The sequence below is a fragment of the Mustela nivalis genome (assembly GCF_964662115.1).
Source record: "Mustela nivalis genome assembly, chromosome: 6".
NCBI classification, from domain to species: Eukaryota; Metazoa; Chordata; class Mammalia; order Carnivora; family Mustelidae; genus Mustela; species Mustela nivalis.
Window position 1 is genome coordinate 79,102,088 of NC_139025.1, and position 23,719 is coordinate 79,125,806.

General features: G+C 35.1%; 1 protein-coding gene across 4 annotated transcripts in view; it reads left to right on the forward strand.

Annotated features, from left to right (window-relative positions):
- The first annotated feature begins 2,167 nt into the window (after positions 1-2,167).
- Positions 2,168-23,719, forward strand: part of MYEF2 (myelin expression factor 2) — a 32,160-nt gene continuing 10,608 nt past the window's right edge. For 2 of the 4 annotated variants that reach the window (XM_082734868.1, XM_082734870.1), the window contains exons 1-12: positions 2,168-2,445; positions 8,778-8,986; positions 10,217-10,269; positions 11,485-11,492; positions 11,597-11,690; positions 15,386-15,577; positions 16,277-16,430; positions 16,977-17,026; positions 17,146-17,209; positions 21,521-21,622; positions 23,122-23,172; positions 23,458-23,526. In XM_082734868.1, the coding sequence (XP_082590994.1) occupies positions 2,285-2,445; positions 8,778-8,986; positions 10,217-10,269; positions 11,485-11,492; positions 11,597-11,690; positions 15,386-15,577; positions 16,277-16,430; positions 16,977-17,026; positions 17,146-17,209; positions 21,521-21,622; positions 23,122-23,172; positions 23,458-23,526 (1,207 nt within the window). In that variant the 5' untranslated portion in view covers positions 2,168-2,284. The remainder of the gene's footprint in view (positions 2,446-8,777; positions 8,987-10,216; positions 10,270-11,484; positions 11,493-11,596; positions 11,691-15,385; positions 15,578-16,276; positions 16,431-16,976; positions 17,027-17,145; positions 17,210-21,520; positions 21,623-23,121; positions 23,173-23,457; positions 23,527-23,719) is intronic. The other 2 variants (XM_082734869.1, XM_082734871.1) reach the window with 1 other exon arrangement.

A 23,719-nucleotide genomic window follows, 5' to 3' on the forward strand; every position in this document is an offset into this window, starting at 1 on the left:
AACGATTTTTTATTTTTGCAGATTTAGCTAAGGTAATTATAATATTGATAACATGAGAGGAAGGAAACATCATAGAGCAATCTAATGCAGTAGTATTAATTATTTTCTCTTTAGAAGCTGCCCCAATTCTCTTCATCTTTTAAAGATCCAGCTCTTCCATGAAATGTTCACCAATCCCTCTTCAGAAAGTAGCCTCTCCCCTTTGTTGCATTTATTAGGGCCAGGACTAAGTTACAGTAAAGGAAATATTTGTTTTAGGCACAACATTTTAAGGGGTACCAAAAAAGCTCAGCAGTCAACAAAAATATTTTAATGGAATATTTTAATTAACACACTACACCAAGCAGATCAGTCTCTTGGTAAATAAAATTTTTTATAAATAAATTTTTAATTATGCTTCACATTTATCTCTGCTTTAGCACTCAAATAATACTTTTTATAAATGTTCTCCCCAACAGTGTTATATGCATTTTCATATTCCTCATGTGCTTACTACTCTGTTTTAAGCATAAAGTTCTCTTAAAAATATTAAATTCCATCTATTGAAAGATTTTGCAAGAATATCCTGTATTAGGGACAGCTGGATTATGTTTTCAACATTAAAGTCAACTATAGCAAAAGAATAATAGAGGGTGATCAATGTTTGAAATTACTTATAGTTCAGTTCTATGGAAAAATCACCTGACTTCTCTTTGACTAAAACCCTGCTCAGCCTGGAGAGATAGGGAATTCTAATACTACTTTATATTCTTATAGCATTTTGCCCTACATAAAGTGTTTTCTTTTAATTCTCACCTTAATCCTCCTTATTTATTACAGAAAGATTGAGAAGTTAAGTGACCTGCCCAAGGAGTAACAGGCAGAAGTGGCAGAGCTGGGGTTCAAACCCAGGTTTTCTGTGTCAGAATTCAATGCCTTTCTGCTATTCCAAATGCTGAGTTTTGGGATTGACTGAAGATAAGGAATTCATGAAGCAACTACAACAGCATGTGTTGTGTTTATGAGATAATGTCAATAGCACCCAAAACAGTAGTATTTTGTTCCGATTTTTTAATGTGTGTATGTTTGATGAAGTAGTTCAACTCTTCTGTTCCAAGGTATTTTTTTGGTTAAGGGCAGAAATCTACATAATTAAAATGCCAAAGAACGGGGGAAAATGAGGAAATTATGTATTTCTTGAATATTAGTTTCTAACTACCACTTTACCACTAATCTGTGTGTGATATTCTGCAAAGCATGTAAACCATGTGTTAGCTTCTTTTGGGAAAGTCTTTAAACTTTTCGGCTGACAAAGGTTATTTAAATGTGAAATATTATTACAGTACTCAGGAGTTAGGAGTTGATTAAGTTTAACGGGTTACTTTTTCATATTTAGGGGGAAAAATCTGACTATATTTTAAAACTCCACATGGTAATTAAATTTGTTTGAAAACCTATTAACTGCTTCAAATATAATTTTCATTAACATAAAATAAACAGAACTCCAAACCAAAATGTCCATTATCAGCCATTCTAGAAGATTTCTTATTAAAATTACAGATTCTCCTCATTGGTGGCTGCCCAGAGAATTCAAAAACTTCAGTCTTCTTTTTGTAAGCTGATAGCCGAGTTCTAAAGGAAAGCCTCCTTCTTAAGAAAAACCAGAATTCAAAGAAATTCAAAGCTATTCATTTTGATGAATTGCAACCTGTCATCAATAACTATTTATTGAATGTCCACAGGGTGCCTAGGCATTCAAGTGGCAAGTGATTTATTTGCATTATTCAAAGGATTTCTAAGGAGAGTCTGAAGATTTGCAGATGTCTTTAAAGATGCAAAGTGGTATGTGCCTCTTTAATTTAAACTGCCCCTACCAGGGATGAATTGCATAGTCTGGGTTTCAGAGCTCTAGGGATTTCTAGCACTCAGAGCCGACTTCTGTAAGCGAAGACCCCATTGGGTGCCAAGCGACAGGCAGGCTGGTGGTCAGAACAAGGCCCCACCGGGGGATTCTGGACAAGTCAAGACCTCCCCGGACTGAGGCAGGGCGGACCGCAGCAATGGCGGCCCTGACCCGCCGCCACCCCATCCCTCCCCCCTACCCCTCCACTCCCACCCCCCACATCAGGCTCACACCCTCTCCCAGTCTCCCAGCTCCGACCGGTTCTCGCGAGATCCGGGCAACTGAGCGCTCGGGGCCTTTTCAAATCGGGATCCGTTACCGCTTTCGCGGCCGCCGCCATTGTAGCGCTCGGAGCCCCTCAGCGCAGGCGGCTGAGGGGGAGGCGGAGGCAGCGGGAGCGGGATGGCGGACGCCGACAAGCCCGAGGTGCTGCGGGCCGCTGGCGATGACAGTCCGCATCAGCAGCCCGTGGAGCAGCCGGGCGAGCCGCGGCGAGAACCGCACCCGCCGGAGCCGGAGAAGCAGCCGCCGCAACACAGCAGCAGCTCCAATGGCGTTAAAATGTATTGTCTTTTTCTCCGGGGACCGGGGCGAGGTGGGGGGTGGGGAGTCGGCCTGTGGCGGGCGGGCGTGTGTGGGGGGGGATCGAAGCCGGCCTGGGCCTCGGTGAAGGATAACCGCCCCAGGGCCGTGGGCGGCGGGAGGAGCAGGTGCAAGCCGGGCCGCTCCCAGGCCTTACCCTCCCGCACGGTGCCGGGGGAGCCGGGGTGCGAGCCCGGGGCCGACGCCCCTCCCCTGTTGATCCTCCCGAGACTGCGGGTCACCCCTTCTTCTCAGACTTCAGCTGAAGAACCTTTGAGCAAAGCTCCGCGGCCACCACGGTCTGCAGGAAAATGGTCCCCCTTTTAAAGCCCAGTACTGTAGTTAGTGTTCATCACTAGGGAGTATCTAGGGATGACATCATCGGACATTTCCTCTTAACTACAGAGAACGTATTTCAAAGGAATATTGCCCCTTCTCCTGGCCTTATTCTGAGCTTTCGAAGTTCAGTGTTTACTGTGGCTTTCCAAAGGATATATTAATTTCTGAACTGATACATACCCAGAGGAAGTTTAATAGTGTGCTGTTAGCCTGAATCCATTGTGTTATTCTTGAATTGGTAAGAGGTTATTCTGAAAGGGAAAAGGCGCGTGGTGTCTTGCGCCGCTCCCACTCCCGACCCCGCAAATGTTTGTAAGTCATGCAGGTTCTTTTTTAAGAACTCATCGTGTGATGGTTTATTCTTAATTTTGGTAAGTTGGTAAAATAAGATTTTGTTTTTTAATTGAAGAAAACCCACTACTTCTAAGATTGCCCCAGTCATCAGGGCTTATATAAAGAATTTAGTTAGCTCGAATCCATAATTTCTAGTTATAAGAAAATACCATGCTTCCCATTGTTCTTGTTATGTAGGGGATATGAATCAGGCATTCCTTTGCATGTGCTCAGCTCTTTAAACTTGAAGTTGAAAGTATGTTAATAATTTAGCCCAAACATCCTTTTCCTTCTCTCAGTTATGCTTCAGAGTAGAAGGCATTGAACATATGGTCACACTAAAATAGGGAAGAGAAATGTTCTTTTCTTTTGTATAAAATGTTTGAAGCAATAGGGTAAGACCTGGACTAGTTTGTGTAGGGGTTGAGTGCAGATGAGGTAGCTCTCCCAGCTCAGTTATGACACTCTTGTTCTTCGTTGGGTTTGAATAGCACAAGTGGCATCTTCTAGGTAGAATAGAGATGTAGGTATAAGAGATTCAACCTCAGTGGAATTTGTTGCTAGGTGCAAAGTGGCGCACCTCAGTAACTGGGCTGAGGGAAAGTGATCACTTTATACCATGGCTGCCAAAATTGTTGGCTGTTTGGAATTTGGCATCATAAATTCGAATAAAAAGCATTGGAATGCTAAATATAAAATATGTGCTTTTTGTTTATATCTAAACATGGGCTTGCCTGCTGAACAAAAGGTACAGCCTTGAATTACAGAAAGAAGCCCTACTATACTTGGGTATGATTAGTATAATAGTGTCAGTACAGATAAAGCTGGTATCTAAACCTCCCAAGTCTTTAATCTCTTTTAATGTCTCATTTTGGTTTACCTGGATAGGAGAGGAGAGAGGTAGGAAAGAATCTCACTTCCAACTGAAGATGAGGAGACTATAAAGTGAAGAAATTAGGGAATGTTACTAGTAAATACAAATGAAGATTTTTTCATATTGCTTATAATTCATCTCTCGCCCTTCCTCTTTTCTCAGAAGTTGAGTAAAGATGCAAATTTATTCTCAAGGGTTTCTTGTACTGTCAATTCCATAAGAACCGTATAGTGGTCCAGCATGGGTCACTCATACTGAGTAACTAGGGACATTTACCTGCGTCAACCTAAAAAAACCTTTTTTTTTTCTTTAACTCTAAGAACCAACTGGAGTAGTTAATAATCCAACACAAAACCCTTGAGTTGATTACTGTATGTGTACTTAACAATCCAACCCACAATCCTGGAGTTGATTACCATACATTTTTAAGGATAAGGATTCACAGATTATAAAAATTACCAAATATTGCCTTACTTAGAAGTGAACAGAGTGCCACTTACCAAGATTGAAATGACTTTTCTGAGGTTAATCCATAGTCATTGAGGATGGAAACCCCTGTGTTTTATTCATCTTTGTATCCCCAAGGCCTTACGCTTTACTTATTTATTTTTTGAAAGAGTTTATTTATTTACTTGACAGAGAGATCACAAGTAGGCAGAGAGGCAAGGGGAAGCAGGCTCCTTGCTGAGCAGAGAACCAGACATGGGGCTCCATTCCAGAGCCGTGAGATCATGACCTGAGCCACCCAGGCGCCCTTAGGCCTTACGCTTTAAAAGGCCTAGTATATTTGTTTAAGAAATGCAGATGTGAACTTTTATGATCATGAAACATATGCACAAGGACTTTGTGGGCATATTCACATCTTTTGACAAGAAGTTAAAGATGTTTTCCTAGGTTTAGTCTTTTTGTTTATGTCAAAATGGTATACCAGTTCTCCTTTTCTTAAGTGACTAGGAGGTAAAATAGCAGTATTGTTACAACTCTTTATTATTTCTGTGTGCTTAGGTAAAATCGTATATAGAGATTGAGAGTTAAATTAGGGTATAAAATATTGTATGAAATATTAAGCATTCAAGCAAGGTGAAGTGTTTGAAGTGTAGTATTTTTTTTTTAACCATATTGGTAGTAAAGAATGGAACTGTGCTTAATTTTATTTGTATTTTTTATTTTATTTATTTATTTGACAGAGATCACAAGTAGGCAGAGAGGCAGGCAGAGAGAGAGGAGGAAGTAGGCTCCCTGCTGAGCAGAGAGCCTGATATGGGGCTCGATTCCAGGACCCTGGGATCATGACCTGAGCTGAAGGTAGAGGCCTTAACCCACTGAGCCACCCAGGTGCCCCTGTGCTTAATTTTAGATTGCATACTATAGCACTGTTTTTAAAATTAAAACTATTTTCCTTGTTTGGTGTTGAATATTGATTTTTCAGATATTTATATTATAATTTGGGTAGGCATAATTCCATCTTAAGAGTAGATAACCTGTTAGTGATTTAAAATAGTCACAGTCTTTATCTCAAGTACATTAAGAAGAGAGTTTGTTTAAATGAATAGTTTGAGCATTATTACATGGAATTCAGGATCTAGGGCCAATATTTGATATTATGTAGTGTCGTTTCTCTGAGAGTTTTCACATGTATCTTAATTGTCTATTCCATGGTGTATTTATGGCATAAAAAGAGTTTAGGAATTGAATAATTATATCTTAGTTTCTTTTTTTTTTTAAGATTTTAGTTATTTATTTGACAGACAGAGATCACAAGCAGGCAGAGAGGCAGGCAGAGAGAGAGGGCAGGGAAGCAGGTTCCCTGCTGAGCAGAGATCCCAGGACCCTGAAATCATGACCTGAGCTGAAGGCAGAGGCTTAACCCACTGAGCCACCCAGGCGCCCCTATATCTTAGTTTCTTAATAATCAGACCATACCTCTAGCCACTAAACTGATCAGCATTCCATAGATAATTTATGCATTATAGATGAGCAGTGTAACAGTATCTTTAATATGCTGCTAATTGTTGAAAACTTGAAGAAATTGCTCTGTCTTATCATTGTTGGAATAAATATTTTAGAGAAGATATCCTACCCTACACAATAATTGCTTTTTTTAAAAAAAGATTTTATTTATTTATTTGAAAGAGAGATGGTGAGAGAGAGCATGAAAGGGGAGAAGGTCAGAGGGAGAAGCAGACTCCTGTCGAGCTGGGAGCCAGATGTAGGGCTCAATCCTGGGACTCTGGGAATATGATCTGAGCCAAAGGCAGTTGCTTAAACAACTGAGCCACCCAGGTGTCCCTATAATACTGCTTTTTAATGGAATTATCAGATTGTTGTCAGCAAACACAACATTCATGTAAGCTAGAAGAACATAGTATTTTAGAACTTTGTGCCATTTTCATAATTGGTTCCATCCAGGAAGATAATAGGTAGGAGAAGGCGTATTGAGCTAGCGACTATATAGATGTCGGGTTACCTGAACAGACTTATTTTAAAGCCATTCACTGAATTCAGCCTACTATGTAAATGGGTTCCTTGGGGAATCAAAAAGAAGAGTTCTTGTATCTGTTGTACTCAGAAATCAGAGAAAAGGCCTCTGTACCTTTTGGCTGCTTCCTGCCATTTTCAGAAGTGGCACACTATTCAGACAGATAGGTACTTGGTGGAGTTGGACAGTTGTAAGACCACTTATAGGCTCTGCCATTTCTGGTGAGAGATGTTTGACCGGAAAGGTGCCCCTGTCGAGGTCTGAAAAGGCTGGCAGAGCAAGTTTGGCCCTTAATGTCTCTTCCTTGATTTTAGCAGTTTTTCTGGCAGACAGCAGCACCATCTGTGCTCATATTAGGATGGGTTCTTAATTGACTGTTCATGCATTCAAAAATTAATATTTATTGAGTGACATATTATGTGCAGACACAGTGCTAGATGCTGCTCATACCAATGCAGACTTTTTGTTCTTACAGTTTTACATAATTTATTTATGGCTGTGCTCTTACCTGCTCAGGAAAGTAGTACCTAAAAAGCTTAGTATAGTAAGGAACAAATGACCACATTAGGTGTGTGTGGATCACTGCAGTGTATAGATTCCCACAGTTACTTGACTTAGAAGATAAATTAGAGCCTGCATTATGAATCCTGGTTGGTTGTTGGACTAAGCGAAGAAGCTTTAAAAGATTTGGATTTTGAATGTCATTCCCAGAGATTTTTATTAGTATGTGTTTGTGGAAAATTATTTATCTGTTTGTTTATATTTTTTTAGAGAGGGGGGAGAGATAACGGGGGGCAGTGGAGGGGTGGCATTTATGGGGAGGTGCAGACGGAGAGGGAAAGAAAGATTCTTAAGTGGGTTCCATGCCCAATATAGAGCCAGATGCGGGGCTTGGAGATCATGACCTGAACCGAACTCGAGAGTTGGATGCTTAACCAACTGAGCCACCCAGGCACCTCATGGAAAATTACTTTAAATTGAAGTTTTACTAAATAGTTTTAGATTCACTAGAGTAATTAGTGATTTAAAAGAAACCTATTGTTATTTCTTCTGTAAAAAAAAGATTACTTTTGAAAAGTAAATTATATTTTTGTAATATATACCCAGATTTTGATCTATAAGGTTTTCTTTAAGCATATATTTACATGTTATAGATGGTTGGTGTGTACCATCATATAGTTGCATTGTGATTGCAGTCTTTTTTTTATAATTTTTTATTTTTTAATTAACATAAAATGTTTTATTAGCTCCAGGGGTACAGGTCTGTGAGTTGCCAGGTTTACACACTTCACAGGACTCAGCATATCACATACCTTCCCTAGTGTCCATAACCCCACCACCTTCTCCCTGCCCTGCAATCCTCCGTTTGTTTTGTGAGATTAAGAGTCTCCTAATGGTTTGTCTCCCTCTGGATCCCATCTTGTTTCATTTATTCTTTTCCTACCTCCCAAACCCCCCACTTGTGATTGCAGTCTTAGAAATTAAATATTTTTCCAGTTAGGTTCTCATTAAAAAGTAGATTTATAAAATTCTTATTTGTGTTGCCTCTATGTACTGCTTCCCATCTCCACTCATACTCCATCCCACCTTCTAGGTAACAACTACCAGTAAAAGTTACATGATTCTATGAAGTACCCTATCCTAGTTTATAGATTAATACACAGGAAATACTGAGTATGAAAATATTAGAATACCTGACCAATTAATTACATTGATCAAAATTGAGAATAGAAAAAATTTAAAGAAATGTAGTGTATGCATATATAGATAGTAAAACTATGTATTTTAGTTATGTTTTTAAACAAGGAGGAGAAAAGTTATGTGAAGAAACTGTTAATCTTGAAGAGATAAACTTTTTTCAGGGTATCCTTTTGCAGATTAATTCTTTATAGAGTTTTGATTGAAGCTCGGAAAGTTAGGACTTCTTTAAAGAGGGCTGTTACATATATTCTAGGAATAAAATCACCCATTTTCCCCTCTTGTTAGGTTCTAATAATATTTATTAAGTAGTATAATGGGAGAAGCTGGGAGACTGGATGCTGCAGCTATTTAATATGCGAAAAAAGAGGATTATTAAATGAGAAGTTTGGTAAGATGCCCAAATCCTTGCTTTGAAATGGCACTGGGTAATTTCAAAGCAAGCAAGCTGACTCTCCAGCTGCTTTGCTAAGGTCTTACTGGAGAGTTTTGTGAAGTGAAGTGATAAATATAAAATATTTGTGTAATGTAGGCTTCTATTATTAGAAACATGACTGAGGTTTTCTTCTTGTTTTGTTTTTAATTCATAGGGAGAATGATGAATCAGTCAAAGAAGATAAATCTGAATTAAAAGAAAAATCTTCAGGAAATAAGAAGGCTAATAGATTTCATCCTTATTCAAAAGACAAGAATTCAGGCACTGGAGAAAAGAAGGGTCCAAATCGAAACAGAGTTTTCATTAGCAACATTCCATATGATATGAAATGGCAAGCTATTAAAGATCTAATGAGAGAAAAAGGTAACCATCCCTGATAAACCCACTGTTGGATAATCTTCATATAGAAAGGGGAGGGAACTAAGCAAACGTTTTTTATTCCCCTGAGCCACACAGACTCAAAAAATTGAATTTTGTTTATTTCTTGACATGAATTCTTTTCCTCCTCTTTCACTTGACATGATTTCATTACAAAGTCTTATGGATAAATGAAGTTCTTTTTTTTTTTTTCCCATTTTAGTGGTATAGTAGTGAGCCAGCATATGCATGCCACCAAGAATTTTGTTAAAGTGATTGCTTTGTCTAGTTGAAGTTTTTATAGATTTTTAAAGGACTATTGCATTAGTTAAGCAATACATTTAGCGTGTTAAAGTATGAATAATAAGGTCTGATTATTTTTTTCCAAAAGCTGTCTTGTTATTATCTTGGTGGAGTCTGGAATCTGGCTGTGGAGTTCATTTTGTTTGCATTGTCATGAATGCCATGATGCTGTCTCTGCAGTTCTATATTAAAATTGCGTTACTGCTGTTGCAGTTTTGTTTTTAGAAAAACCTGAAAACCTTCATTTTATATACATGGTTGGTTTTGGGGAAAAATAATTTTAATATTTGATCTTGTAAAAGTTAGCTTTGTTATCTCTTGAAAAATTGAGTTTCAACAGTCCTGCAAATTATGTACTTGGCTTTGAGGCTGATCTCTTCTAATAAATAAAAAAAAATTTGCATTGGTGTATCTGTTGTAAGGTGACAACTATTTGATTGGTTTTATTCATTGACTTTATTTAGAAAGTGTGTGGCTTGCTGTGAAGCATGACTTGTAAATTTAGTTTACTGATGGCAAATATGATTGAAGACATTCAGGTAGAAAGTCACCTTAAAACAGCTGTTGTGTGTAGGCGACCAAAGTTATTTGAAAAGTGTTAATGTTGATGTTTTTAATATGATAGGCTAAGGGACCATTTGTATGTATATGTGCATTTGTTCACCAACTATATCATGCTGGCCAAAATATGATCTGTAGTATGAATTAGGTTAATATGGTTGTTAGCTTTTTTTAGAGAACGTGGATGATGTACATTTCAGAAAATTAGTTAAATTTATATAGCCATTGATAGGAGGTATGTTGGTCTGGTTTTGATTGTTGGTGAATAATAGGTGCTTTTCTGTAGAGTTGTGCACAGGTGTGCAGTAAAGCAAGATATTGGTGTTTAAATGTATTGTTTCTTGGTATCTTCCTTTTGTATGTCTTATGTAGTTGGTGAGGTTACATACGTGGAGCTCTTTAAGGATGCGGAAGGAAAATCAAGGGTAAGTGCTGTGGGCAATAATCTGCTTGAGGTTTAAAAGTTCCTCAGCAGTTTACTTTTTTGTATAATATTTGTACCAGTTTTTGGAAACTTAAGTTTCATTTTGTTTTACTTTATTATGCAAGATTTGAGGCTTTATATGAGCAACTCTGACACTTATCCAGACCAAACTAGCTGCCTGGAAGGGCTGGGTTTCATAAAGGGCATTCACTTTTCTAATGCTCTAAGGTAATGCTTTTTCTTAGCCAACAGATTTTAATATAGGATTTTTTTTTGTTGTGTTTTGATGTCTTCAAGGATATTTTAAAAGTTACTGAATTGATAATTTTCCCTAAGAGTTCTATGAGAAGCCCATAGCTTAAAGGTGTTAATTCAGAATGTATGTTTGAAACTTATATTGAAGAACTTAATTTGGTCGCCTGCAAGACTACGTTAATAGGCAGGGCTCTGACCAATTGGTATGAATGACTTTGATGATTAAATTGACATAGAAGGAATTGGTTGATAGTCGTACTATTTTGATTTTTAGCAACAAGAAAGCAATACACAGAAGAATACAATGGAAAGCTTTTAAAAGTGTTAAATTATATTGCAAAAACTAGTTGGTGCATGAGAAAAGCTTTGTCATCACATGCAAATGGCACTTCAAACAGTATAATGACAAATAATTATTTTAAAATGATTCTATGAATTTGTTTCTTTAGCATAGGTGATTTTCTTTTACATACTTAAACTGGATGCTGTTAAATTGTATGCAGCCAGTTTTCTGTAATAGAGAACTTAGTTAAAAATGCAATTATTTCCTATTTTGATTTTAATTGAAAAGTATACATGAACTTTGTACATCATACATCTTTTGAAAATATTCTTAACAATATAAGAATAGGTATGTTGAAACCTTCAGTTATTTCCTTCAGTTACTTTTGATTAAATTTGTGCAATGACATTACTTAGTTTTAATTTAAAGAAGAGGCCTCTAAAAATAAATATTTGCTTTAAGATTGTTAAATGCTAGATTTTATCGTCTTAAATATAGATTTAAACATTGACAGGAAATTTGTGGTACTTGCCTGTTATGTTCTGGAAGTGTAAAAGACAAAATGTAATTATTGATTGCTTTTAATGGACTTAAATATTAGAGTTTGTCATTAACTTCATCTACTGATCTAAAACTTTTTTTTCTTTTGCATATATTGACCAATCTACCTGGATATAGGGTTGTGGGTAAGAATTTTTTTTTTAAAGTATCTTAAGTCAAATTTAAACTTCTGATTGGAAGGAAGTAAACTTAGTAAATAAACATTTCCTATAAATTTTTCCTCCTTAAGTGTGGTTGAATTCAAAGATGAAGAATTCGTAAAGAAAGCACTAGAAACTATGAACAAATATGATCTTAGTGGAAGACCCCTGAATATTAAAGAGGTAAGATTTCTTATATTTGGAATAATTTAAACTTTTGAATATAAGGACACGTTTTCTTTGATTTTTGTCTTTGGGGATGTATTTCTCTGACTACAACTTTTTTTTTTTAGCATAGATGCTTATCAAAGCATTATATATTTGATGATAGTTTTGCTTGTACATGGTTTCCTATTTGTCTTTAAGCACTTTTATGTATTTGATTTGTTGTAAGTTATTATAAATAACTAAATGATAAAAAAAACTTTCAGATATTTCAAGATGGCGAACTTTAGGTGCTGACTTAATTTGGTATAGACATTTTCAATTTTTAGATTGTGTTGCTTAATTTGAGAAATGTAATAGATATTCTTACAGTTAATAATAAAAGGTTGCTTAATAATGCAAATACCTAATGGCTTTGAGTAAGATTAATACTCACTTTTAATTAAAATTACCCTGAAACTGTACCAGATTGAAATTTAAGAAAACTTATGAATCTATTAGTGAAATTTGTAACTGGAACTTGGAAACCTCTAAAGTGGAGGTATTCCCTTTGTACTAAAGGAACTGTAGTAGCATGAATCTCTTGAAAAAAGAATGATCAGAAGATACTTAAAAAACTATTTATACTTAGGTTTAATTGACCTTGGTAATGATTAGCTTGAATAGAAGTCATTCTCATATCTTCCTTTAGTTCATATTGTTACTCTTATCTGAATAGTTTGGTCACAGACGATTTATTTTTACTAAACTCTGTATTATAAATAATTGAGAATGTACTTTAGGACCCTGAATAGTCTCCATCTGCAAGGTTGCAAGTCATTGGAGTAGAGCATTACTATTGGTCACAGTTTAATTTGGTTTAGTATACCATATAAACTATATAGTATTATCATATAGACTATGGTATAGTCCCAACTCTTATCACTTTCTAACTCTGTGACTAAGCATGTTACTTATACTCTAAACCTCAGTGATTATAATAGCACTAGTGATAGTATTCACCTAATAGGGTTTTTATGAGGATTAAATGAGATAACATGGTAAAGAAGTCAGGCTTTTGTATCAGATAATCTGTGATTTAGGGCAAATTACTTACCTTTAATTACTTAACAAATTCCCCAACTTTAATTACTCTCTATTTCTTTGTTTCCTTATCACTAAAATGGGAATAATATTAGAAGCTATGTGATGATTTTACAAGGACTCAGTTCATATATGTAAAGCATTTGATAAATGTTAGCTACTATGATAGTGATGTTATTATATAAAACACTTAGCATAGTAGTCAAAATATGAAATAACTACATAGTAAATATTAGCTGTAATACTAATTGTTACTGCTGCCTGAGGTAAGAATGTTACTGGTTGTTGATTTCTTGATCCTAAGTATGAGGTGTTAATAGCTTAAGATGAAAGGCTGTGCCACCAAAAAATAAAGGTATCCCAAATCCCTTTATTGGAGTCAGCTTCAGAATTCTACTTCTGTTTGAGTCTGGGGGTTATTTCATTCTTTATTTCTTTATTTTTCTTTTTTTATTAAGATTTTATTTATTTGAGAGGAAGAGAGAATGAGAGAGAGAGAACGATAGAGAGAGAGCATGAGAAGGGGGAGGGTCAGAGGGAGAAGCAGACTCCCTGCCCAGCAGGGACTCCAGGGACTCCTGGGACTTCAGGGTCATGACCAGAGCTGAAGGCAGTCACCTAACCAACTGAGCCACCCAGGGGCCCTCTTTCTTTTTTAACATTTTGACTTGGAAGTGGAGAATTAGTAGGGAAACTACTATTGTAGTCTATGCCAGCCATTTATGTGGTGGTTTTTATGCTAAAGGCCAAGTCCATGTTGTTTGTGTTACCTTTTTAGCATGTCGTAGATCCTTAGTAATATTTCAGAGACCCTAGTATAGAGTTAATGTGATCCAAATTGATGTAGGATACTTGCATTTTAAACTTTTTTTAAGAGAGAAAAATAACCGAGTTTGGCCTAGCTAAGTGAAGAGGTATTCTTCATTCAGCTAGCTTTTTCAGATTAATATCATAAAGGTTTGTTTCCCAGGAATATCTAATTTATAGATGGGTGGCTGAGCTCAGGAAGGAAAAATAAATTGCCGGTATTCCTTCCCAGATATTGGAATTGTGTTTTTTTCATTATATTAAATGGGACTTAGTAGCAGTTATAAGCTTATAGGCCCTCTAATAGCAATAGCTGGTAGTGACCGGCAGGCTCTCATCCAAGGGGAAAGAGGCATAAAAACTATGTTATATAGTGGTTAATTTGTTTTAGATAAATTGTATTTTATTTTATTTTTTTTTAAGATTTTACTTATTTGACACAGAGAGAGAGATTGCAAGTAGGCAGAGAGGCAGAGAGAGAGGGGAAAGCAGGCTCCCCACTGCGCAGAGAGCCCGATGCAGGGCTCGATCCCAGGATCCTGAGATCATAACCTGAGCCAAAGGCAGAGGCTTAACCCACTGAGCCACCCTGTCGCCCCGAGATAGTCTACCTTTAAACAAAACTAAAAAAGCGAGTTTCAATGTACTTCTCACTCGTATCTCACTAGGTAGAATGCAAAAAACAAATCCACGTTAACACTGTACACTATCATCTCCAATACCAAATGATAATGATAAATGTAACCAATCAATGCTACTCTGCTGGTCTCATTTTGGGGATACTAATAAAAAGAAAATTGGATAACCTTAAGAAATTCTCTAGGAAGGCTGGAAGAATAGAAGGTGGAAAAGTAAATGCAAGTATAAAGGTATACCAGCTTCCAAAGTATTTCTTCACCATGAAGAAATAAAAATACAAACATAAAGAAATAAATGTTTTGGAAAATGCTATAAAATTTTTAAGTTAATAATGCTTCGCATCTAACTAAAGCTTCAAAAACTTATACAAATGCAAAATTTAGGATAGAGCCTGCAGAGAGCCTGCTTCCTCCTCTCTCCCTGCCTGCCTCTCTGACTACTTGTGCTCTATCAAATAAATAAATAAAATCTTTAAAAAAAAAAAAAAGGATAGACTATTTCTTTTATAAAGTAAAAAAACTTATTAATAAAAAGCAATGTTTAGCATCATTCTTTACTTGGACACTTAGCCATTCTTTATCACTCCCCGGCCCCCTTCATCTCTGGTAAAATTGTCAGGTCATACACATTGTTGGGGAAAGAAGAAGGTTGGAAATTATGTAATTATATTTTGTTTAGGAATGAAATTTATACATTATAATAGTTCCCCTTTACTCCAATATTCCTGGGTTTTATAACAGTCTGTTCCACTGTTGAAAAGCTTTCAATAAGTCTCATTTGGCATTGCCTTGGGCATCTATCTGGTGGTGAGAATTCACCATTACTGCATTTTGGAAAGAAAAGAGTCAACAGTAAGTATTTTGTTCCTCTTTGAGTTATGTATATTTGTGTTTTCTGTCATATATTTGTACACTAATATAAGGGCAAAATTAAACTAATTTCAAGTTCTTAAGTGACTTTAGTGATTGGAAAGAGGTATTTAATTGACACCCCTGGAGACTGAAATCTTTTGTCTGTCCACAGGTTTTTATGGGACTGAATTCCCTGGATAAGAAAAACTCACTCTTCAAGAGGGCCAATAATTTGAGCCAGTTGGGATAGCTACTGTAGAATTTGAAGTTGTTATTTATGATACAGATTTACTGATGTATCTAGTGGTATTTAACATTCAATGTGTGTTATAGGATCCTGATGGAGAAAATGCTCGTAGGGCATTGCAACGAACAGGAGGATCATTTCCAGGAGGACATGTACCCGATATGGGATCGGGGTTGATGAATTTACCACCTTCCATTCTCAATAATCCAAACATTCCTCCTGAGGTTATCAGTAATTTGCAGGCTGGTAGACTTGGTTCCACAATTTTTGTTGCTAATGTAAGTTTAAGTTTTAGTCTAAAATTTTGTCATTCCGGTGTTTAATTCTAATCATGAGATTTTTAAATTAGATGAATGGGTTGTAGGTTTATAGAACATTTTGCTTATTTTTAACTAAAGTAAGCGAAACAGTAATGGTAAACTCGAACCCAATTTAAGTCTATATATATAAGATTAGGGTATAAGTATGAGTAGGATTCTTTTAAAAGAGAACTGTGGAATTTATAAATACCTAAGCAGTTCTTGAAAATGTTTACTTGCATTACATTGTGATTTTGTTCATATTGGGAAATGGATTTCTTTCTTTAGCTTTGTTATTTGATATTTGTGAATGTGCACGTTGTAGTTGGTTTGTCATTTGTTCGAAGCTTTTGAAAGTCAGTGATATCAACAATACTTTCCAAAGACTGAATTTCTCAGTAAAAATAGATGTGCAAGTTTTAAATGTATAAAACAGAGTTGGGCAGTTGAGAGACCATTTTGGGAATAAAAAAAAATTAAGGATAAGGAACAATGTGGATGTAGCTTAACTGATTTTAAACAACTTAAGATGTTTTTATTTGAATATTCTTGATGTACTGTCTAATAAGAAGTATACTTCTTTGTAGTTTTGACAGTTTAGAAAAGATATGTTTGTATTATTTGTAAATGGGAAGAAGGGTTTATTAGGTATGTAACTTTATATAATTTTATGTTAAGCTTGACTTCAAAGTTGGTTGGAAGAAGCTAAAGGAGGTGTTCAGCATAGCTGGAACTGTAAAGCGGGCAGATATTAAAGAAGACAAAGATGGCAAGAGCAGAGGAATGGGCACAGTCACTTTTGAACAAGCAATTGAAGCAGTTCAAGCAATTTGTATCCTGATTTACACTTTAGCATTATTTAATAAGGTTGAAGAAGTTTGATACTATTTTGTGGGGTTGTGGAATTTAAGGTTGCTTGGCTTAGAAATGTGTATTAGACTTTAGTCTCCAGCACATAAAACCTTTACTATGTCCAAGTACTAAAGTCACTCTTAAAACTTGAATTAGCCATATTGTATAAGTCTGGTAATGAACTTTTTTCTGTTTTCTCTTCCTACCACATCTAATTGTATATATATCTGCTGTTGACAGTTAATGTAATCCATTATATATTAATGCAATTGCTTTAAATGAAGCCTTGTTAATTTTCTTTTTTCAGTGGTTGGATTAGGTTGTATTTTATTTATAAAGTAAAACTGTAAAGGAAAGAATTCAAGATTTTTCTTTGAGTATATGGAAGGGTCTAATACAGATAAGTACAATAGTAAAGATGATTAAAATTTTAGGGTTAGTCTGCTCTTAACTCTAAGATTATTAAAAATGTATGTTCAGGTATAACTTTATAGTCTTAACTGAGTTTCCTTGACTGAACCAACAGCTATGTTCAATGGGCAGTTTTTGTTTGATAGACCTATGCATGTGAAAATGGTGAGTTCCTATATATCACTTCAACCCTCCAATCTCTTCAAATCTTTATCTGCTTTCCTCTGCATTATAGATCCTTTCAGTTATGAATTAACCGTACAATAAACTTTTTTTGCAATTAGGATGACAAGTCTGTCCCTCATGAAGACTACCGTTCACATGATAGTAAAACACCACAGTTACCACGTAAGTAAAAGTTATTATTAGAAACAGTGCAGACTATTTTGTTTTTCAATTTTATTATATGCTAAACAAAACTCTTTATACAGACAAAATAAAATTACTCCTGTTGTTATCACAGGTCATATTGTTTTAGATGAGTTTTCTTTAAAGTAAAATTTTACAGATAAAATTGAGACTCCCCCTCTTTCCTGACCACCAGATACCATATCAAGAGGAAACAACTTAAGGAATATAGTGTTTATCATTTAGGCTTTAGTCATTTGGCTACGCATTTATACATCCATAAACACTCCATGAAATTGTTTTGCTGGATAAAAATTTGGGGTGAGTTATATCATATTGTATATATTATTCTGAAACTTGCTGTTTTAGGTTTAATATTGTTTTGAGATGCATTTATATTGATAGATGTCGCTCTAATTCCTTCATTTTAATTTGCCAATACCGCATTTTATATGTATTTTTTTTTTTTTTAGGTTATTTCCGTTTTTGGCCATTAGAAACAGTACTAAGTTGGGGAGTATTTATTCTTTTTCTGTTAGAATAATCTGTTCTCGCACTGTTTTATGAGAAATTACTTGTAAATACTGTCTGGCCTTCCTCTTTTATTTGGGGGAAGACTTGAACTAATGATTGTTCATATTTCCTATTGCTTCTTGAGTCAGTATTGGTCATTTCAATTTTTCTAAGATTTTTATAATTTTTGTTCATTTTCACATTTATTGGCATAAAATAATCTCTTAAATTTCTGCTACATCTCTAGTTCTTTGCTCTGATAAATTCCAAAGGTTTGCAATTTTCCCTTTTTTCTTGGTCAGTTTTGCTTAGATTTTTCAGTTTTATTATAATAAGTGCTTTCAAAGAAGTGAATTTCATTTTTGTATCTTAATTTCTGTTCTTTGCTTTAATATTTTCTTCTGTCTCTTTGGGTTTAGTCTCTTATTTTGTCCAAATTCCTTAAGTTGAATGTTTACTTCACTAATTTTACAGCCTCTCTCTTCTAATAAAAGTAGTTACAGCTATTAAATTCAGCTGTTGTATGCAGGTTTTGGTATGGAGTATTTTTATTGTGATTTAGTTTTTATTAAATTACTATTATGATTTTTTCTTAAGCCATACTTTTTTGAGTTTCTAAATGTAAGGTGCTTTTTCTTATTAATTTTTAACTTAACAGTATGGCCAAAGAAGATATGATTGTGATTCTTGGAATTGATTTGGACTTTGCATATGGTAGCTTAATATATGGCACTTTTTAATATATATTCCAGGTGTGCTTGGTGAGTGCAGTGTTTTATATATGTCCATTAAACAAGTTTATTAATCATTTACATTTTCTTATGTCTCTACTAATAGTAATGTCTGTTTGTGCTGTCAGTTACTAAGAGTTGTATGTGGTAAAATTTCCCACTAGAATGTTGGATTTGTCTTCTTTTTTCTTGTTTTACTTTAAATATTTTGAAACTAAATTAGTAACTACATCCAAGTTTAGAACTGATATAGTTTCCCAATAATCAAAATTCTATCATTTTATTTTTTAATTTAATTTTTTCAGTGTAAAATTTTATCATTTTAAACTGATTTTTATCTTTACTAGTTAAGTCTTATCTAATATTAATGTAGATACAAGAGCTTTGTTTTATTTATTCACATTTATTGATTTATTTGGATTAATGCCCATTATCTTATTTTGTATTCTGTTTTTCTGGTTTTTTTTTAACAAATATTTTTCTCCCATCTTGCTTTCTCATCTAGTGATTATCCTGGATTTTTAATATAGCAATACAAAGTCTGAAGTTAATGTAATTATTTGTTTACTCAATAATAGAGTGCCCTTTGAATGTTTTAGTTCTGATCACTCTTCTACTGAATTATGTGTTATTATTGCTCATTGTCTTAGTTGTATATATATATTTTTCAGTCCCACATATTAGGCATTACTATTACTTACCTTTTTTTTTAACCTTACCTTTTTCTGCTTTTACCCTGGCACTAATTTTTTTTTCCCCTGAAAGATATATTTTAAAAACTCTTTCATTGAGGATCTGTTGTTAGTAAATTCTCTTAATTTTGGATACTCCATAAATATCTTCAAAGATAGTTTTATTGGTTTGCAGTTTAAGATTCATAGTTATTTTATCTCAGCACTTTGAAAATATCCCAGTCTTTGGGCTTCCATTGTTGTTATTTTAAGCCAGCTATCAGTTGAAATGTCCTTTCTTTTTGGTTAATCTTTGTTCTTCATGTAGCTGATTTTAAGATATTTGTCTTTGGTGTATAGTTTTCTACAGTGTGGGTATGAATTACTTTTTATTGAGCTTTCACAATATGAGAATTCAAGGTTTTTTGGTAATTTCTGGAAAATTCTCAGCTCATGTGTCTTTGAATATCGTCTTTTCTCTCTTTATAAGATAAGGGCAGTCTTTTCCTGCCTCAACCAAATTATCACTTAGTACTTTTCGTCTTCCAAGATCCTGCCTGGCTTTCTGCAGGGGACTTCTGGTTTACTTTTCACTATTAGTACTCTTCTATTTATTTATATTAAAAAAAAATTCTCTGTTGTATTCAGTCTTCTTCTTTATCTGTTTTTTTGAGATTTACATTTTTATATATTCTTCTTTCTTGAGATATAATATGAATTCATAGACTTTATTTTTTTTTTAAGATCTTATTTATTTATTTGACAGATCACAAGTTGGCAGAGAGTCAGGCAGAGCAAGAGGGGGAAGCAGGCTCCCTGCTGAGCAGAAAGCCCGATGTGGGGCTTGATCCCAAGACCCTGAGACCATGACCTGAGCTGAAGGCAGAGGCTTTAACCAACTGAGCCACCCAGGCGCCCTGAATTCATAGACTTTAACAGAATCAGTTTGTTGTTCGAGTTAATCATTACTAATGTCCTTTTTCCCTTCGCTTCTTTTGCTCAAATTATTGTAACTTTGTCAGGTGGGAGCCTTCTCATTTCCTGTGCTGCTGATACTCTTACTTTTGGTAAAAGCATGATTTCCCAGATCTGGGAAGGTTTTGTTTTTTGGTGGTTTTTTTTTTTTTTTTTTTTTTTGTCCCAGAGACATGGAATTGGCCTAGTTTCAAGGAGTCCTGGTTCCTTTTAATAAAGAATAATATCAAATGAAAGTATGAGTTTTAGGCATAGACATGAGCATTACTGATAGTTAAATGTGCTGTTGCTTTCAGTTAGACCATTTTTGGGAACTGAGTTGAAAAATATTTCTCTTACCAGATCACATTAATCTTTCCAACTTAACACAACATGCTTCTGTATGTATTGAAAAATATGTATTGGAAAACTATATATGGTATATAATTTTCTCAGCCTCTACCATTTAATTGCTACATTGCTAGCAAGAACTTTGGGCTAAGTCATACTCAGATTTAGTAGAATAAAATAGTTCCCACTCAAATATTAAGTCTTTAAGGTCATCAAATTAACTTCATAAAGTCTATTTTCAACAAATTTAGTTTAAGAGAGGTAGTAAAAAGAATATTGGATTTAGGGGCACCTGGGTGGCTCAGTGGGTAAAGCCGCTGCCTTCGGCTCAGGTCTCTTTAATCTCAGGGTCCTGGGATCGAGTCCCGCATCAGGCTCTCTGCTCAGCAGGGATCCTGCTTCCTCCTCTCTCTCTCTGCCTGCCTCTCTGCCTACTTGTGATCTATCTCTGTCAAATAAATAAATAAAATCTTTAAAAAAAAAAAAAAGAATATTGGATTTAGAGACAAAACTTAAATTCTAGTCCTAGCTCAATTACATAGCTAAAATGGCATTATACAAGTAACTTAAGCTTTCAAACATTTCCTCCTCTATGGAAAATAGATGTGAAAACACATAAGGTTGCCATATAAATGTCAATAAATATGTCATGGACAAACCAAGTAATGTAATGTTTGATTTATTCAGTATTATGTTATCATTGTTGTTGACTTTAGTTTGATTTAATGCATCTTAAACGTAATTCTTGTATTTTAAGTGGTTCTATAAAATTGAGCAACTTCTCATTTTCATATATATATACCATTTTTAAGGTATATAATGTTATTCAAAATCCTCTTGGTATTTCATTAGTCCTTTTTAATATTCCTTGAACCTAGGATAAAAGATGGGGCTGCTTCATAAAACACTTCTCATTAATAAATGGTATTATAGTGATGCTTCAGTGTGCTGCAGTCTGATAAAAAGAAGAACCAGTGCTCTTATTTGCAAAGTTTTGGAAGTATTACTACAGGCATCTAGCTTTAAAACATTTACTTAGTGCCAGTTAGTTAATTATATATGGGTGAGTACTATTCTTATTTATGTTTTAGGTGGTCTTGGAGGCATTGGAATGGGACTTGGTCCAGGTGGACAGCCTATTAGTGCCAGCCAGTTGAACATAGGTGGTGTAATGGGAAATTTAGGTCCAAGTGGTGAGTATTCTCACATTTTTATTTCTTTTTAAATGGTACATTTGCTGGATTACAAAGCCTACATTTACTAGTTTGTAGTAATGTTCAAAGGACTCTGTTTTATAGTTGAGCTAAATTTAGGATGTCATTCAGTCTGATAAAAGAATGAAACCTTGAGAGCAGAGAACATGAAAAAGGCTGAGCAGAGGTCAGTCAGGTTCCACTGGGGCCAGTTGTGTTGTAGCTAGCCTTTTAGCACTTTGGATTTTAATATGTCTGTAAGGCAGAAGGAGAATGTTTAAATGTAGTGCTTTGTGTATGTATCATGGTTATACAATATTTGTATATGACTGAAATGCTCCCCTCTTATAAGCAGGTTAAATTGAAAGATATAGCTGGGACGGTAGCTCTTCAAATAGCTGTTTGGCTCTTCACCTGGACTAATTTATAGTTTGTCTTTGAAGATTAGTTTTTATACTTTGTGGTTTCAGAATTCTTTTACTCTCAAAATCTGTTGAGGATCCCAAAGTGCTTTTGTTTATGTATTACGTTTTGTTCTGTTTATGTAGTTATGTAGTTATGTTTGTCGGTATTTACTGATTAGAAATTAAAACTTAGAAATTTAAAACTACTTATGTATTTAAGATAACAGTAATAAACTTGTGTTAACATAAATATAATTTTAAAGAAGCTAAGTTGTCTTTTCCAATACAAAAACATAGAAGAGTGGCATTGTTTTACCTTTTTGTACATCTCTTTAATGTTTGGCTTAATGCAAGACAGCCATGTTCTTGTGTCTCCTTCTGCATTTAGTTTGTTACAGTATCAAACATCATGTAGTTTCTGGGAAATTGGATTTTATATTCATGAGAGAATGAGAGTAAAACAGTCAAATATTATCTTAATGTGATGTTTGAATGAAATAATTTTGACTTATTAGACCCAGATCATACTTTGATAACTGTGTCTTAATTGATGGACTAATAAATGCTATCAGATTCCTGTTTTTGCTGAGATGCTATAGTTAAACTTTTAAATTATTAGGGTAGCTACAGAAATCATTCTGACCCAAAGAGATAGAAACTTGTTCCTTACTCTTAGGCCCTCTGCCCTCTTAAATACATGCTTTTTTATTCTTAGTTTTTTATTGCTCCCTTAGCTGCCATGTAAAGAGTCCTTACTTTCTAAAGTGATCTCTAAATCTGTTGTGGTGATATTTGTATTTGTGTGTGTTGAAAAAAAAGGGAGAGCGATTACCTGGTCCTAGATATTCTCTGCTTGAATAGGAGTGTGACCAGTGAATTTTGTTTTCTCATTCAATAAATATTCGTAGAGGCCTTTTTGAAGACTCATGATTAGATAGCTGATGTGGCATAGCACACATGCCACCTGCGTTCCACTGCTTCTCTAGCATTCCGTCATGACTAGACCAGTGGTATCTTTTGCTGTATTGCGTTATGTCATTCTTTAGTCATAAAAATAAGATTGACTGAACGTACATACTGTGTATTTTATTTGAGGTATGGGAATGGATGGTCCAGGTTTTGGAGGAATGAATAGAATTGGAGGAGGTATGTATAAGCATTTGTTTTTTGTATGTACCCATCACCATTTTTAGTAAATTAGAAGCTGTGTTGAGAATTCCAAGGAAAAAAAGTCATGGTTTATTGTTGGCTCACACCTAGCAGAGATTGAGCCTGGTACATACTTAAGGGATATGGAAATGGATGTGTTAAGAAGCCCCTTGGACAAGGTAGGGTGGATGAAGAGCTTACTGATGAAACCAACATTTACAAAATGTACCTTTCAGCTCTCTAACTGACCGTCGGATCTCAAAATTAATCTTTATTCCATAGGAATTGGGTTTGGTGGTCTGGAAGCAATGAATAGCATGGGAGGATTTGGAGGAGTTGGCCGAATGGGAGGTAGGTAAATGTAGGAATGGGTACTGTAGAGGTCTTCGGAGGGCATATGGGCATAGGGAATAGGACAGGCATGACGGGACTGGGATATTATATGGCATGTGAGGTAAGTTGGTAAATCACAGACTTTTTTGTTTTTGTGACTTTTGCTGTCTTTTCAGTTCAGTTTCAAAATTTTTCTAAATAGATTACCGTG